The sequence below is a fragment of the Cupressus sempervirens genome, chromosome 10, assembly GCF_028749045.1.
Source record: "Cupressus sempervirens isolate cs-2001-9-10 chromosome 10, ASM2874904v1, whole genome shotgun sequence".
Classification (NCBI taxonomy): Eukaryota; Viridiplantae; Streptophyta; class Pinopsida; order Cupressales; family Cupressaceae; genus Cupressus; species Cupressus sempervirens.
Window position 1 is genome coordinate 613,524,229 of NC_143127.1, and position 14,462 is coordinate 613,538,690.

General features: G+C 35.9%; 1 protein-coding gene across 2 annotated transcripts in view; it reads right to left on the reverse strand.

The window, feature by feature from the left end:
- Positions 1–5,975: 5,975 nt before the first annotated feature.
- LOC149535340 (cyclin-dependent kinases regulatory subunit 2-like) overlaps positions 5,976–14,462 on the reverse strand; it is a 34,122-nt gene continuing 25,635 nt past the window's right edge. For both annotated transcript variants that reach the window (XM_089803559.1, XM_089803558.1), the window contains 3 exons: positions 7,349–7,418; positions 6,533–6,593; positions 5,976–6,416 (listed from right to left, as the gene is read on the reverse strand). In XM_089803559.1, coding sequence (XP_089659685.1) covers positions 6,270–6,416; positions 6,533–6,593; positions 7,349–7,401 — 261 coding nt within the window. In that variant the 5' untranslated portion in view covers positions 7,402–7,418 and the 3' untranslated portion in view covers positions 5,976–6,269. The remainder of the gene's footprint in view (positions 6,417–6,532; positions 6,594–7,348; positions 7,419–14,462) is intronic.

Sequence of the window (14,462 nt, forward strand, 5' to 3'; positions counted from 1 at the left end):
AAATACCATCTTAAGTATCATCCATCCCATTATAGCCAAGGTATAATAACTTATGAAGCTTTCCACATGCTTTTGATGACAAATTTCCTTGACTTTGAACAAACTATTTTCTGGTAAGGAGAATGCCAATATCCAAACCCTTCCACGCAACCAATAGGGAAACCAAAGCAAATGCAATGACAAACATGAATTTTCTAAGTTGTGTTACCCGTACGAGGTCTAATTATCCATCTAGCTTAGGCCATACCTTGTTGATAACAAGTTAATCCGTAAGTACAAATTCCCATAGTAAACAACAAAAATTGCAAGCCACATAGTGGAAACCATGATGAGCTTCATTAGAGACCCAAAAAAAGTCTTGAAGGAGCTTTTCTACCTTCAAATAAGAGGCCTTAAAAGGAACACAAGTGTGGTGATTAAAAGTTTTTGAGCATATTTGAAACTCCCCAACCAAAGAGAGGTTTGGTGATTCAACAATGAAGTTTCTTCTCGATTCTTGCCAACAATGCAAGCCTTAGCTCAAAAATATTGACTTGGAAGACGAGGCATACACATAAACTTGTGAAACTCTCAATGGACAATCTATTTCAATTGGAATGAGGCTAACTATGCAAAGTTGGGTAGCATAGACTATTGATTACGGATTGAATGCCATTGGATGTTGAAGCCAAATACTTAACAAAAAATGTCAACACTTCAAAGCCTAATTAATGTTCTCTTATTTGCCACAATTGCAAATGTCTATATACTTTGTTTTCAAATATCATATTTTTAATATAGAAAACATTTAAATGTTTTACTACTTAATATGTTAATAAAATATTAATTAATATGATACAAGTCCCATAACATATTCCTTAATGGAATAGAAACTCAATGCACCCAAATTAGCATCATATCTATGAAGTTTCTTACTAGATTTCAAATTTGTGGCTTGCTGATGCACAATTTTACTGCAGGTATGAACACAGTTGACAAAGGATAGATTTGCTCCAAAATCTGTTTATGTTAGTATAGAGATTACAGAGATAATATAAAGTTCTTGAACTTGAAATGTACTTTGATCCTTTGATGTGCTTGCATTAATTGATTTTGATGCCTTGTTATTCGAGTGGATCAAGTATACATATCACACGGAGGGGTGTGAGGGTGACTGGTCATGTCTCTAAATGGATTCATGAACATTCACCATCACATCGGTTCAGTGTTAGCTAACCATGCTTGATTTGTTACAGAATTAACACAAGTCTAATAATGTATAACCAATCATTATGAGCAACAACTGGATATAATATAGATCGATAATGATCTAAAATCAAAGGAATCAAAATAAGTTTCAATCATGCCTAAATGATCTCAGACAATATATATATGATCATCGGTTTCAACTATGCATATCAATGTTATTGTCAGACCAAAGCTACATGCTTTAACACTCCCTCTTAGCTAGGGAAGACAGAGTGCATATATATAAGTTCTCCTCTAAAAAGTGATATCATCTAGATGTATTTAAGAAAATCAAGTCTCATGGTATTCTTTCCAATTATGGTGTGTACACAAATATCAAGTCTCATGATATCCACCATAAAGGATCATGGTATATCCATATTACATATCTTGTGATTACATAACACCTAATATGAGGAATCACCGAACATGTGATACTTAGTTTTACATATCACCTAACACGTGATATGAGGAATCACCTAATAGGTGATACCTAGTTTTACATGTCACCATGTGATACCTAGTTTTATATCACCTAACACGTGATATGAGGAATCACCTAACAGGTGATACCTGGTTTTACATATCACCTAACACATGATATGAGGAATCACCTAACAAGTGATACCTGGTTTTACATATCACCTAATGCGTGATATGAGGAATCACCTAACACGTGATACCCAGCTTTAGATATCATCTCAATATGATATTAGAGATATGGTCTGATCAAGAATATCAAGTCTCATGATATTCACCATAACTCAAAATTGTTCAAAGGTAATGTGTACTTACCATAGCAACATTTGTAATCGAATATGATCAAATTCAGCCATCATATGATGTCTATCACAATCTAGAAGGTCATGGTTTTTTAAGGAATTGAATCCACCATGCTAGAAATCATCTATCCTAATTTGTTCCAGTCATCACACAATGTCCATCATGATAGAAGATTAAGTTATTGTAAGATTGTCATCTTCCAATCACATCAACAAATATAAGTGATAATCATTTGGAAGTTGTCACTTCTTCATGATTTACACAAGGCCCATAAGGCATTAAAATGATCTCATTAGTATAATAATCAATCAAGTTTGCCTCATAAGTGTTTCAACTTCAATAGTAAAACTCCCTCTCAATCACTATGCTCAAGATTGTCACAAGTTAATTGAACCCATCTGCTCCCTCTGAAGCTCAAGATCAATAACAATTTGACCTCTTCGAAGATGCCAGACTCCCTCTGAATCTTAATTCCATATGCTTTCGTCCTTGTGTTTCAAATATTTCCTTTCATAAGGTGAGCCCATATAGGAAATATAATGCATGAATCAATTTTCATCCTTCATGAATATTTAGCAATTTGACTCGATGTCAAACATAGAGATGATTTCATCTCACTTTGGAATCAATAAGAGATATCTTGATTTTACGACCTTGCTTATTTTGTTCCAACGCAACTGAATCCTAGTCACATAGTGCATGAAGATTTCAATTTAATACGCGTAAGGCATCTTACACAATCAAATTTGATTTCTACAATCATACTGCCACAATCGAGATTCTTAGTGAGGCTCTCTCCCAATCACCCCTTTCAGCATACATATAATAGTGCTCCCAGCAAGTGGTGTGCATAAGGCCCATAGATCTCGAGCTCTTACTCATACGAGGCAGCCCACTTAGTTTAGGTAGGTTGTCATAGATCTAAACATGGTGCAACTCCACAGTGAAGACACTTCCTTCCATTTCCACCAACAAGAGTTGACTCATGAAGATCCTGTTTATTTTTGAAAACAAGCCAACCAACATAGCTTCACGAGGTACTATTGATCTTTCGTCTGTGACATCAAAGCACACTAGAGCTTGTTGACTTTCATGGTAATCGCTTCAGTATCCTCCAATATTGATGAGTTATTCTTCAATTATGGATCAACAAAAAACAATAAATCTTGGCCCTTTCATGACGCAGTTAAACATCAATTTGTGGAAGCAAATTTAGACATATAATACACTTTAACCAATCAACACAATGGTTGTAGGGTGTTCAAACTACTTCACATGGCTTCCTCTTGATTCATGCACATACAATACTTATCTTCTGCATCATTTATTGATACTTAATCCAATCACGATAACTATGGGATATGGGGACCGTGTGTTAAAACCTTCATTTGTCATTGCCAACTTAGGCATCTTCCTAGACTTCATTTGCACAGGGAGATATCATAGTCACCCCCAATTCAATCCATTTTATTAGATCAGTCACCTTCGCAATTCATATTTATCATATAGAATGTTTGATCTTCCGCAATTTAAGCAGTTTGGTGTGAAGACAAAACTACTAATCTTTATGCTATATTGATTGTTATAGTCAAATCCACTAGTTACACGATCCTCATTATCTTTTTGCACGACCTTAATTTCAAAAACCACCAGCTCTAGAAAAGGAGGTATTCCTCGATAATGAAGATGGTCCAGTGCGCTTGTCAATACTTCTTGTTTTGCTATGGTTGCAATATCCCCTGATGAGACATTGAAACTATAGTATTACCAGTGCTAACATTCAAATCAATGTGGCTTTGATCTGATTGCTCTAATGTGTGCACCAAGACCAATGGACATCTCTTATTTTTACTTTTTCCAAAGCCCAAGTTTGGATATAGAAGAAAACATTTTGTACCAAACATTATGAATAAGGGCCAATATTGTAAGGCAAGTGTTGGGATCTAACATGCCAATTATGATCCATGTATTTCCCAACGATCTTTGCACCAGTGATTATCTTTGCACCAGTGATTATTTTTCCAGTGATTATTTTTCCACCTTCTTCGCAGTGTTTCTTATTTACTCTTACTTTCTCTATCTAATTCAAATGCTCAAATTTGTCAATTTGAAGAGAAATGAGAGACTACAATTTAATGTGAAATATGATCTCTTAAACTCAATGAGATCTCTCCTTAACAAGGCTCTGATACCATGTAAAGTTTCTTACCAAATTTCAAATTCGTGGCTTGTTGATGCACGATTTTATTGCAAGTATGAACACAATTGACAAAGGATAGATTTGCTCCAAAATTTCTTTATGTTAGTACAGAGATAACAGAGATAATATAATGTTCTTGAACTTGAAATGTACTTTGATCCTTTGATGTGCTTGCATTAGTAGATTTTGATGCCTTGTTTAGTCAAGTGGATCAAGTATACATATCACAGAGGGATGTGAGGATGAATGGTCATGTCTCCAAATGGAGACATGAACATTCACCATCACACTAGTTCAGTGTTAACTAATCATGCTTGATTTGTTACAAACTTAACACAAGTCTAATAATGTATAACCAATCATTGTGAACAGCAGCCCAATATAATATAGATCGATAGTGATCTAAAATCAAAGGAATCAAAATAAGTTTTGATCATGCCTAAATGATCTTAGACTATATATATATATATATGATCATTGGTTTCAACTGTGCATATCATAGTTATTGTCAAACCGAAGCTACATGCTTTAACAATATCAAAGGGGTCCTTCAAATACATAGGGTTCAATCTTACCCTATGATATATTTCAAGAGAAAGGAAGACAATGACCATATTCATAACTTAGGGAGGCCCCATACCATACTAGACACCACCTACCTTAATAAGTAGAGAAAACCCCATCCAAAGATAGAGGAAAAGCTTGAAGATATAGCTTTCGACTATATTTTAAAAAGATAGTGTTTGACTTCTTTCTTCAATAAAATTATCAGTGCTTTCATTCTCAACAGGTTGAAACTCAATGCCAATTAAAAAGAAGAAACAAAGGTTAGTCCACAATTAGAAATAAGAATAACTTTCTTCTTAATTTGAGTCAATACTTTGGTGCTTTTTAATATGGAAAAAGACTTGGATGCCTTGGTTTATATGGCAGTTGATGCCACACTAAAAAATGACTGTTAACTAGGGGGCAGGTTTGGTCTTTTTTTACACTGATCGGTATGTTGTTTTCAGCCTATTTACCAATATTAACTGGTTTGGTACTTGATTTCCAAGCAAGTTTCCTGAATGAACTCCTAGTGCAATCACTAAAGGGAAAGCTGGCTGCTGTGGCCTGGAATTTTATTGTAATAAAATTTAAGTGTCCGTGGGAACATAAGAAGGTATGAGAGCCATTGTTTAGTGTTAGGGAGAGAAAATATAAAGGCATGAGCGGCAGTGTTTATCTCTTCATTGCAAAACAAAGGACAAGGCAAACCCAAAATGTCTGGCTTACCAATTCACTAAAAATAATTCACAAGGATTTCAACAGAAAAAAGAACCTGAGTTTTCCAACAAAGACAGGAAAATTTCTAATGGAAATGCATATCATTGAGAAAATCAACTTTGCAAACAATATTCAATGTTCATTCTTCTGCCAACTGTCATTGAGATCACTGAAACGTTATAATCTGTAGGTGAAAAAATAAAAAGTAACCCTGAGGATATTATCTGCCATATAAAAAGGGATGCATTGAGCTTTGAATTCCCTACTCGAGACTGAACCAATGTATGTTGATTTCAAAGTAGCATGACTCTTATCTCGGGGAATATCAGCAAACAAAATAACCAAGAGTGAACTTCACCATGACCAAATTGCAAAAACATGTGCAAATTTATGTAATAAGCAATGACTTCAACCCAAAACTAAGCATAAATCAGGGCATAGTATATGCATTGTTTAGAGATAATACAGACAGAAACTGCACTACTATAAACTCAAAAAAGATTAAAACTGTCTGTGGCCATATCATATTTAAGAATCACATGAAATACCGACATCGATAATTAAGTTAATCTTGGGTTAAACTATCATATTCTCAAGCTGAAAATGAGTTCCAAAGGATAAAACTTTAAAATCTCAACAATAAGTCAGTTGATAAAGGCATCAAACTGCTATCTGAGAGGAAACCCTCACAGAAAATGCTAGACAGCACTATATGGGAGCGAAAAAGATGATTAAGAAGGCACAAAGCAACTCAGTATTCACTTCGGAACTTCAGAATCAAAAAATGTCACTTCTATGGCTGTTGTTGGTTTTGTAATTGTTGCTGATTTTGCTGATAATTCAAAGGCCTCCGAAACAACATAATGTGGGGTTCAGGACGATGAATGGCATAGTGTACCCATCCACGAGACTGTTGAACTCCAATAGCTCTCCACTCATTCTAAAACAAAATAAATGAAAGCATTAACAAGCATACTTGAACACGATGCATTTTATTAGAAGAACACTAGAGAAACATTTTTTCAAAGTAACTTCAATAAATGCTGGTATGATTACCTCTGCAAGTAGCCGATTCTTTGGAAGCAACTTTGCAATCTCTAGAGGAAGAATCACATGTCTAGAGACATACAATATAAAGGCGTAAGGGAAAGGATATGTCTAGAATGATGTCCATCCAAAAGAAGCAAAATTTTAATAGTAGCAAAACAGAAAAGGAAGCATGCCAATAAAGACACAGTAACAAAGAGATGTTCCTTTGACATAAAATATGCAATATGGATATTAACATAAGTAGGTGCACTTGAATGTATGTGAATAGGCCAAACTGTAAGCGCATCCATTCATATGAGAGTAAGCAAATCCGAAATATAAGTGTAAGTGTGTTCAAGGTAAGTACATATATGTCCATACAAACAAAAAAGGAGCACAAACAAGGCAGTGCATTACTGTTCACTAGTAAATCATTCCCAAACAAAGTTCAGTCTATAGGTCTCTTTAAGATGATACAAATTGATGTAAATTTTAAAGTACGGGAAATATGTGTGTGTTTACAGGTGTGTCCACACTTGTGAACTGTTGTGAACCTATACATACATTAAGAAAGTTCACCTAGGTCAACTTGTATCTCGGTGACAGCAATCTACGTTATATATGCATTACAGATGTAAGAGGAAAAGAAAGACCCAGATACTTTTCCCTCTCTTCAAAGATACACACAGAATATAAGGAAACATAAATTGCAATTTTGTCTAACATAGAGCTCTAGGCTCTGCAGATTCATCCAAGCCAGAAAAAATGTTTAGTATAAATAAAACAAAGGGAAATATGAATATAAAAACCCATAGTTAAAGAGCACAAGGTCTGCATAGAAACCTGTACTCGAAAGTATCATCAAAGTATTTCTCAGAATATCGGATGTCAGGCATGTTGATGAAGTAGAGACCTGCCAAATTTTGAGCCAAGAAAGGGACTTAGATCCTAAACATCAAATCCATCTTGCAGAACAAAGTAAAAAATAGAGTGATCTATATGTGCATTTGCATAATCAAGACAAAAATCTATAAGGATTTTAACTTGATTTCTCAAAATTCTAATCATACTGATCTGGCAATGAATTTGAATACCTGAACAAAAGAGTGATAGGTCTTCGAATTTCCCTCTAATGCAGTTATGCTACATTGAAGAAATAATAAACATGCCAAGATCCATGTAGAAAAAAAACCCAAAAAATCTTCTTTTGCAAAATCCAATCAGGAACACCAATAATTTGTGCTTGAAGTTAAATACAAATACACTGTATTTTTGGCAAAATTGAAACAATAAAACCCTTATGGGTGTACTGATCAAGAAGGGTCAAGTAGCAATAAGCAAAGAAACCTTAAAGAGAAACCAGTCTGTGGCAGTTCTCTAATATGGCTGCTGAAAGCAACCTGTTGATGCAAGTTTTAAGACCACTTCAACATGCAGAATTGAATACTCAGTATTCTCATTGAAACACCAAATTGCCAACTCTCTCTTGAATAAGCATACTCATATGGTAAACAATGTATAGGGATGGTGTGATCAAATGAGGCAACCCCAAGGTTCCTTCTAGTTGTGGACTTTCACTCAGTTATAATGATATGATATGCTGGTATCCCAAAGGTACTTAAGTTGTTCATTCAATGGACATCAACACTTCAACTACTTCTAACAAAACAAAGTGCAAATAAGCAGGGGTTTAGAAAGCTATTATATTCCTGGAATGCAAGAATTTGTGAATGTCTTTGTGACTCTACAAGACTTAGTCCTGTCATCAACTCTGACAAGCTAGTGTGATCTTCTAAGGGATATGTAAGGTGTTCAAATCATTACCATTACATGAACATTATCAATGGATGTGTAGCAATGTGCAAGCAAATAATTGAAATACAACTCATTATACTTTCAACTGACCATGCAAGGCAAACTGACAATCAGCAAGCAGCTAGTGGTATGAATTAGGCAAGTTCCACAAAGCTTGATCCACAATTACTTTCATTCAACTAAACTACTTCTACTCAACATAAAATGATATCCTACTCTAAGTGAGGAAAAACTGTGCAGTACTCTAAAACAATATAAGTAATCCACCATGAAGACCAACAAAGAATTTTGCACAATCTTGGCAGTATTACTGCAGCAATCTCAACGTCTCACTCTACAAATGATTTGAGTTGGTCTTATATACAGGCTCCCAGTATAATGAATGGCCACGATAGACTGAAGATCAAGGGCCTAGATTAATCCAACACAGTCCTGACTCCTAATCCAACTAACAAGCATTAAATATTTGACCGATTACATAAAAGCATCATCTTGTAAAACCATCTCCTCGTGGGCCAATGAGAAACCTACATTGCTTTTATTGACCAATCAGAAAATAGATTTGGTAGACATAATGTAGACCAAATGTAGACTTGGCATGATCTAAATGAATGAGTTTGGACATGTGCAACAGGAGCCTTCTAATTGGTTGAATATGAGTAGGGGCCACCTCAACATGCTTATCTTATACACTCCTCAATTCCTTAAAGGTGAGGAAATATCTCTTGATACTCAACATTATTAAATCCCCAATCCTTCCAAAAGTGCTTTATCTTCACTAATTTTCTCCTTGCCATAATTTTGAACTTGTAGAAGTGATGTTGGTACTTCATGCACTTAAATCTTGAGCTTGGATTTCCAAAGGAAATTCAAGTTGATGATAACATCTTTCACTTGTAGCTTTGATCATTTTCCTGCATAACTTGTTCTTTGATCTCCATTTTGAACTTGCATCTTCTGTAATGGGCACCCCTGAATGTCCCCAAAACTAAACCAAATTGCTGAAAGGAATTATGTCAAACAGTTTGCATTTAACCTCTTATTTCTCTTTTTAATGTTTTAAACCCCTTATAACTCCAGAAATCAAACGTTTATTTGTTTGTTGTGTTTTGTGCATGGAATTGGTATCATACAACATAAACAAGAAAGAAACTACAATAATATGCAAAGTGGAAATGAACTACAGCCAATAAAATGTTATTTTCAGAATTCATAAAACCAAATACATGGCAGATTTATCAACTCACTAATTACTTCAGCATTATTGACATAATACTCCAGCCCATGCTTTCGAACTTGCTGCTACAGTACTTTGTCCTTCAATCAGTCCACTACCTTCGTAATATCATTCCCTCAAAGCAGCATAAGCGTCGGACAAGTAGTGAAGAAGATATGAGCAAAATACCAAATTTGCCTGTAGTCGGAAATGCAACTAAACTGCCTGATAATGAAGCCGATAACAAAGAATTCCAAAGGCCAAACCCCAAGGGAATGATGTCTAAAATGTTACAAAAGAGGATAAACGTCATCAAATGCCAAGAACGGAGCTGCAACTCACACACCAATTTCTTCTCATATTCACCCTGTCTAATGAAGCCACAAATGCTTCCTTTTATTGTATTTCCAAGGGTCCGCTCAACTCATATCGGCAATGTGGGATAAAAGATGTGTAATATATAAAACATATATTTAAATACCAATTATGTCTCCCTTGGGTACACATCCCCATAAAATAAATATTAAAGTAACACTTTAATATTTTACAATTAAATTAGGCGTTACTTTAATAAAACTTCAGGCATTAAAATGTATTAGCAATCGGACTCCGAATAATGCGAGTGATAGCTCATCAGAAAGCTCTCATCGAGGAGTATCAAATCCAATCACCAAAATTGACCTACACTGGGTCCTGCCGACTTACTAAAAATAGTAAGTATGCCTGAAACTGAGTAAATCAACTTTGTTTTGGCCCAAACTGGAAATGACTAGGCCAAAACACTCCAGGATCCCATTAAACCCTTCGTTAGCCCTCGGAACCATGTAGAACAAGGCTAAGGCACACACACTTGGTCAACTGCTAAAATGGGGACATTACAGTCCGCCCCCCTTGAAATTGCTTGTCCTCAAGCAATCTCAATCCAACCTGCTAAATAACCTGCTCACTCTCCCATGTAGAATCTTCCTCTGGCAGGTCTTTCCATCTGACCAAATACTCCTTCACTATCCTGTTTCTAAGCTTCCTCTCTGTGGTGTCCAGAATAGCCTCGGGTACTAACACAAGCTTCCCCTCCTCATCCAAAGGGGGTAAATCTGCAGAAGGCATTACACTCTGACCAATGGCTTTCTTAAGCCTAGACACATGAAACACATTGTGCACTCGATTGCCCTCTGGAAGCTCAAGCTCATAGGCGACTTTGCCCACTTTGCGAATCACCCTGTAGGGACCATAAAATCTAAGTTTCAACTTTTCAGCTCCGCTCTTCTTGAGCAATGACTGTGCTTGTAGCCTCAAGTAAACCATATCCACTACCTCAAAGCTACGCTCTATTCGGTGCTGATCAGCATACAATTTTTGTTGATTCTGGGCCTATTGTATATTCTCTTTGAGCACTTTCAAGATGTCCTGACTATCCTACAATAAGTTTTTGGCTTTGGGCACTCTACTATCCCCCAAAACTAAATCCATGAAACTAGGTGCTTCATAACCATAGAGTGCCATGAAAGGAGTCATCTTGATGGACATATGATAAGTGGTGTTATAACAATACTCTCCCATATGCAACCATCTGATCCAAGCCTTTTGTTGTGCAGTTACATAGTTCCTCAAATATCCTTCCACCCATTTATTCACAATCTCTGTTTGCCCATCTGTTTGCAGATGATAACTAGTGCTAGGTGTAAGATCTGTACCACACAACCTAAACAACTCTTGCCAAAAAACACTCATAAACTTACTATCCCGGTCACTGACAATGAATCTGGACAGCCCATGTAACCTGAATATCTCTCTAAAGAAAAGATCTGCCACCTGTGCTGCTGTATAAGTGGACGGAATAGCAAAGAAGTGAGCAAACTTCGTCAAGCGGTCCACCACCACATAGATACAATCCCTTCCCTGCACTCGTGGTAAACCAGTGATGAAGTCCATCGAAATACTTGCCCATTCCCTAAATATTTAACTTTATTAATGCATAGACTATAGTTTGTGGAAAATATTTAAATTAAAAGAGTCCCCTTTATTTTATAACACATTGGAGACATAAGTTGCATAAAGGGAGTTATGTTTTATCCCACATTGAGAAAATGAAAGATTGAGCTATTGTGAGAACACTATAAAAGAAAGGAAAGAGCTTCTTTTTAATATGCTTGGAAATATCAAAGAAATTGGAAAATTTGCTGGAGATTATGTCTCAATAGTTTGGAGGACGAAATCCCTTCAAGCTGGAAATCTTGACACCATTGAAAGATATGGTCTTGAGATTCAACATAGTAGCAGTCCGAAAAAGCGGAACCGAAAAAGCAGGTTGGAAAAAGCGAGTACGAAAAAGCTGTCCGAAAAAAGCGGAACCAAAAAAGCAGGCTGAAAAAGCGAGTACGAAAAAGCAGGTAGAAAAAGCAGTTCGAAAAAAGCAAAGTAGAAGGGGCAGCATAGAAGAAAATTATTACAGCCATCTACAACCAAGTTCTTTGTTAGTATTTTTTTTAAGGGTGTTATAAGCTTTCAGCTGTAAGTGTGCATTATACCAGCATTATCATTTTGTAATCCATGTAAATGCCAAAGTCTTGGCCATATTTCATGAGCATTGTAATTTTCATTGCAATTAAGAAGATAAAGTTGCTGGTGCCATTTAAGCAATTTAATATTATTATTTATCAACTAGTTAGTTTGCATACCAACTGTTTGTAAAAATGTCAGTTGGCTGTAGGTGTTCATTTCTCATGCTTAGATCATATATATGCACTGAATATTGTCAAAATTAGTAGCACACTCATGTTAGGTCATTGTGTAGTCCATTGTAGTCTTCTAGCACAAGATTCTCATTGATGCAAATTGAAGAAAAAGTCATTTGAAGCTAGCTGAAATACTATATCAGTCATACGTCCCTTGCATGTGAATTGTTTGATGAAATTCCTTGAGCTTTCATCAGCATTTTTTGAGGGCAGATTTGAGGAGGGTCGTTAAAGTGGTATCAGAGCTTGCTTGCAAAGTGTTTGACGAAATGTCAAACAACTGAAGTATAAAGATTTTTGGTGCTTGAAGCAGTTATAACCTGTTGGGGTCATTACATCTTCACCTTGTATTGATCGCAAACCACCTTCTTGTTTGACCTCTTGATAGATGGTTGGCCATTTGTGAATACTTGAAACTTTTCATATTGCAATTGCTTAATGTCTTGGAGTGGAAGCCACCTTTGCTAGGATTACAGCTCTGTTGCTCTCTAAGCAATCTCCTTCTATCAAAGTTACCTTACAATAAAAGGTGCAAATTGTATTTTATAAAATGATGATCATGGGCAAGATTAGAATATTGTCAAGACAACTTCATCATAATGCTTGGATGGAAGGAATTTAACTTACAAACCATTTTTACAGAAAAAATCATCTATTTTTAATTTCAGGCCTGATTTGTGCTCTGATTTTTCTTTCTTTTTTTTGAACTTTCTTATTTTTACAACTTTTAGATCTGATTTCTTTGTGTGATAGAAGCTTACTAGCAATCAACATGGCAATAATCATGACAGAGAACCACCTAGACTACAATAGTTGACCCAAAACAAAGGACAGAATTGAGAGGGATCATAGACATAAGTGTCCAAAGCTAATGCAAATTCCACACTATCTTTTGACAGCCCTGTCCATGGCTAGTGTGAATTATGCACTGCCTCTGGACAATGTCCAAACAAAATTTACATGAACATTTTTGCACTGCCTTCCTCTATACTTTGTTCCAATCTACCCTCTATTTGTACTGCTTCCCATGCATTTTCATGTTGAAATTTAACTCTTGGATCCCTATTTAATGTTTTAGATTAGAACTCACCATGATATCTGCGATTGTGTAAGACATTTTCATTTTGAAATCCTGATTCTTTTAATGTTAAGAACCTGATTATATGCCTGAATCAGACCTACATACCTTAAAATGCCTTATATCTGCTTGAAATCACCTATTAGTTTTTCGCACTTCTATTTTAAGGCAGAAAAGAGGAGGAAGGTGGACTTTGTGTCCATGACAAGTGTGGATTCCACACTTGCTATGGACAACCTTGTTCAGAGCAAGGGTGGATTACACCCCTGTCTTGAAAAGCTTCGAAGCACCAAAATTTTCTCCAAGTGTAAATTTCTTTCTTTAAAAACTTGAACTTTTATCCTATATTCCACTCAAATAACCCCAAAGACTTACTGTTAGTTGACTCCTACCATCTTTATCTTGATGCTAAACTCTTTCAACCTTCAAGCTTTTTATGCCAAGCTTCCACTTTGTCATACCTCACATCTTCATGTTGAATTCACACTTGGTGACTATCCTCAATCGTTACATTCACTAAGGCCTTCTCCCTTTATACTTCTCCTGATTCCAACTTTTCACCTTTCCGTCCTAGATTAACTCTCCTCCTTCCAGCTGACTTTACTCCTAGTTGAGCCAAAGTTGCTCAAACTCATATCTAAGACTACAAGAGATGCAAAACTCCTACTCAACTAAGGCGAGCTAGAGCACGTACTACTATTAAAGCCAAGCAAAAAAAGGAGGGGGTCCCTATTTGCAATGGGGTGATGGTGTGACAACCTCACAACACAACACCATGAGTTGTTTGAGGTGCAGCATTTTTTGATGGTCGGTGTGCCAAGTCTGAGTTTGAATAATAATTCCCAAATTGTGAAGTTTGAAACCAACTCCAAGATCATTAATAATGTCATCAAATATTAAATTGTCAACCCTAAGAACTCAATTTAGTTGCATCGATGCTAGAAGATAAAAGTTTTTAAATAGCACAATATATATAGGTATTATCTCATTTTCAACATATGGCAAAATCAGAGGTAAAGATCTTTATTGCAGCTACAGTCTTCGACCCTCCCTCTTAGCAAGAGAGAGATCTTTAGTATAGTAGGCACACATGACTTCATCCATGCTTACTTG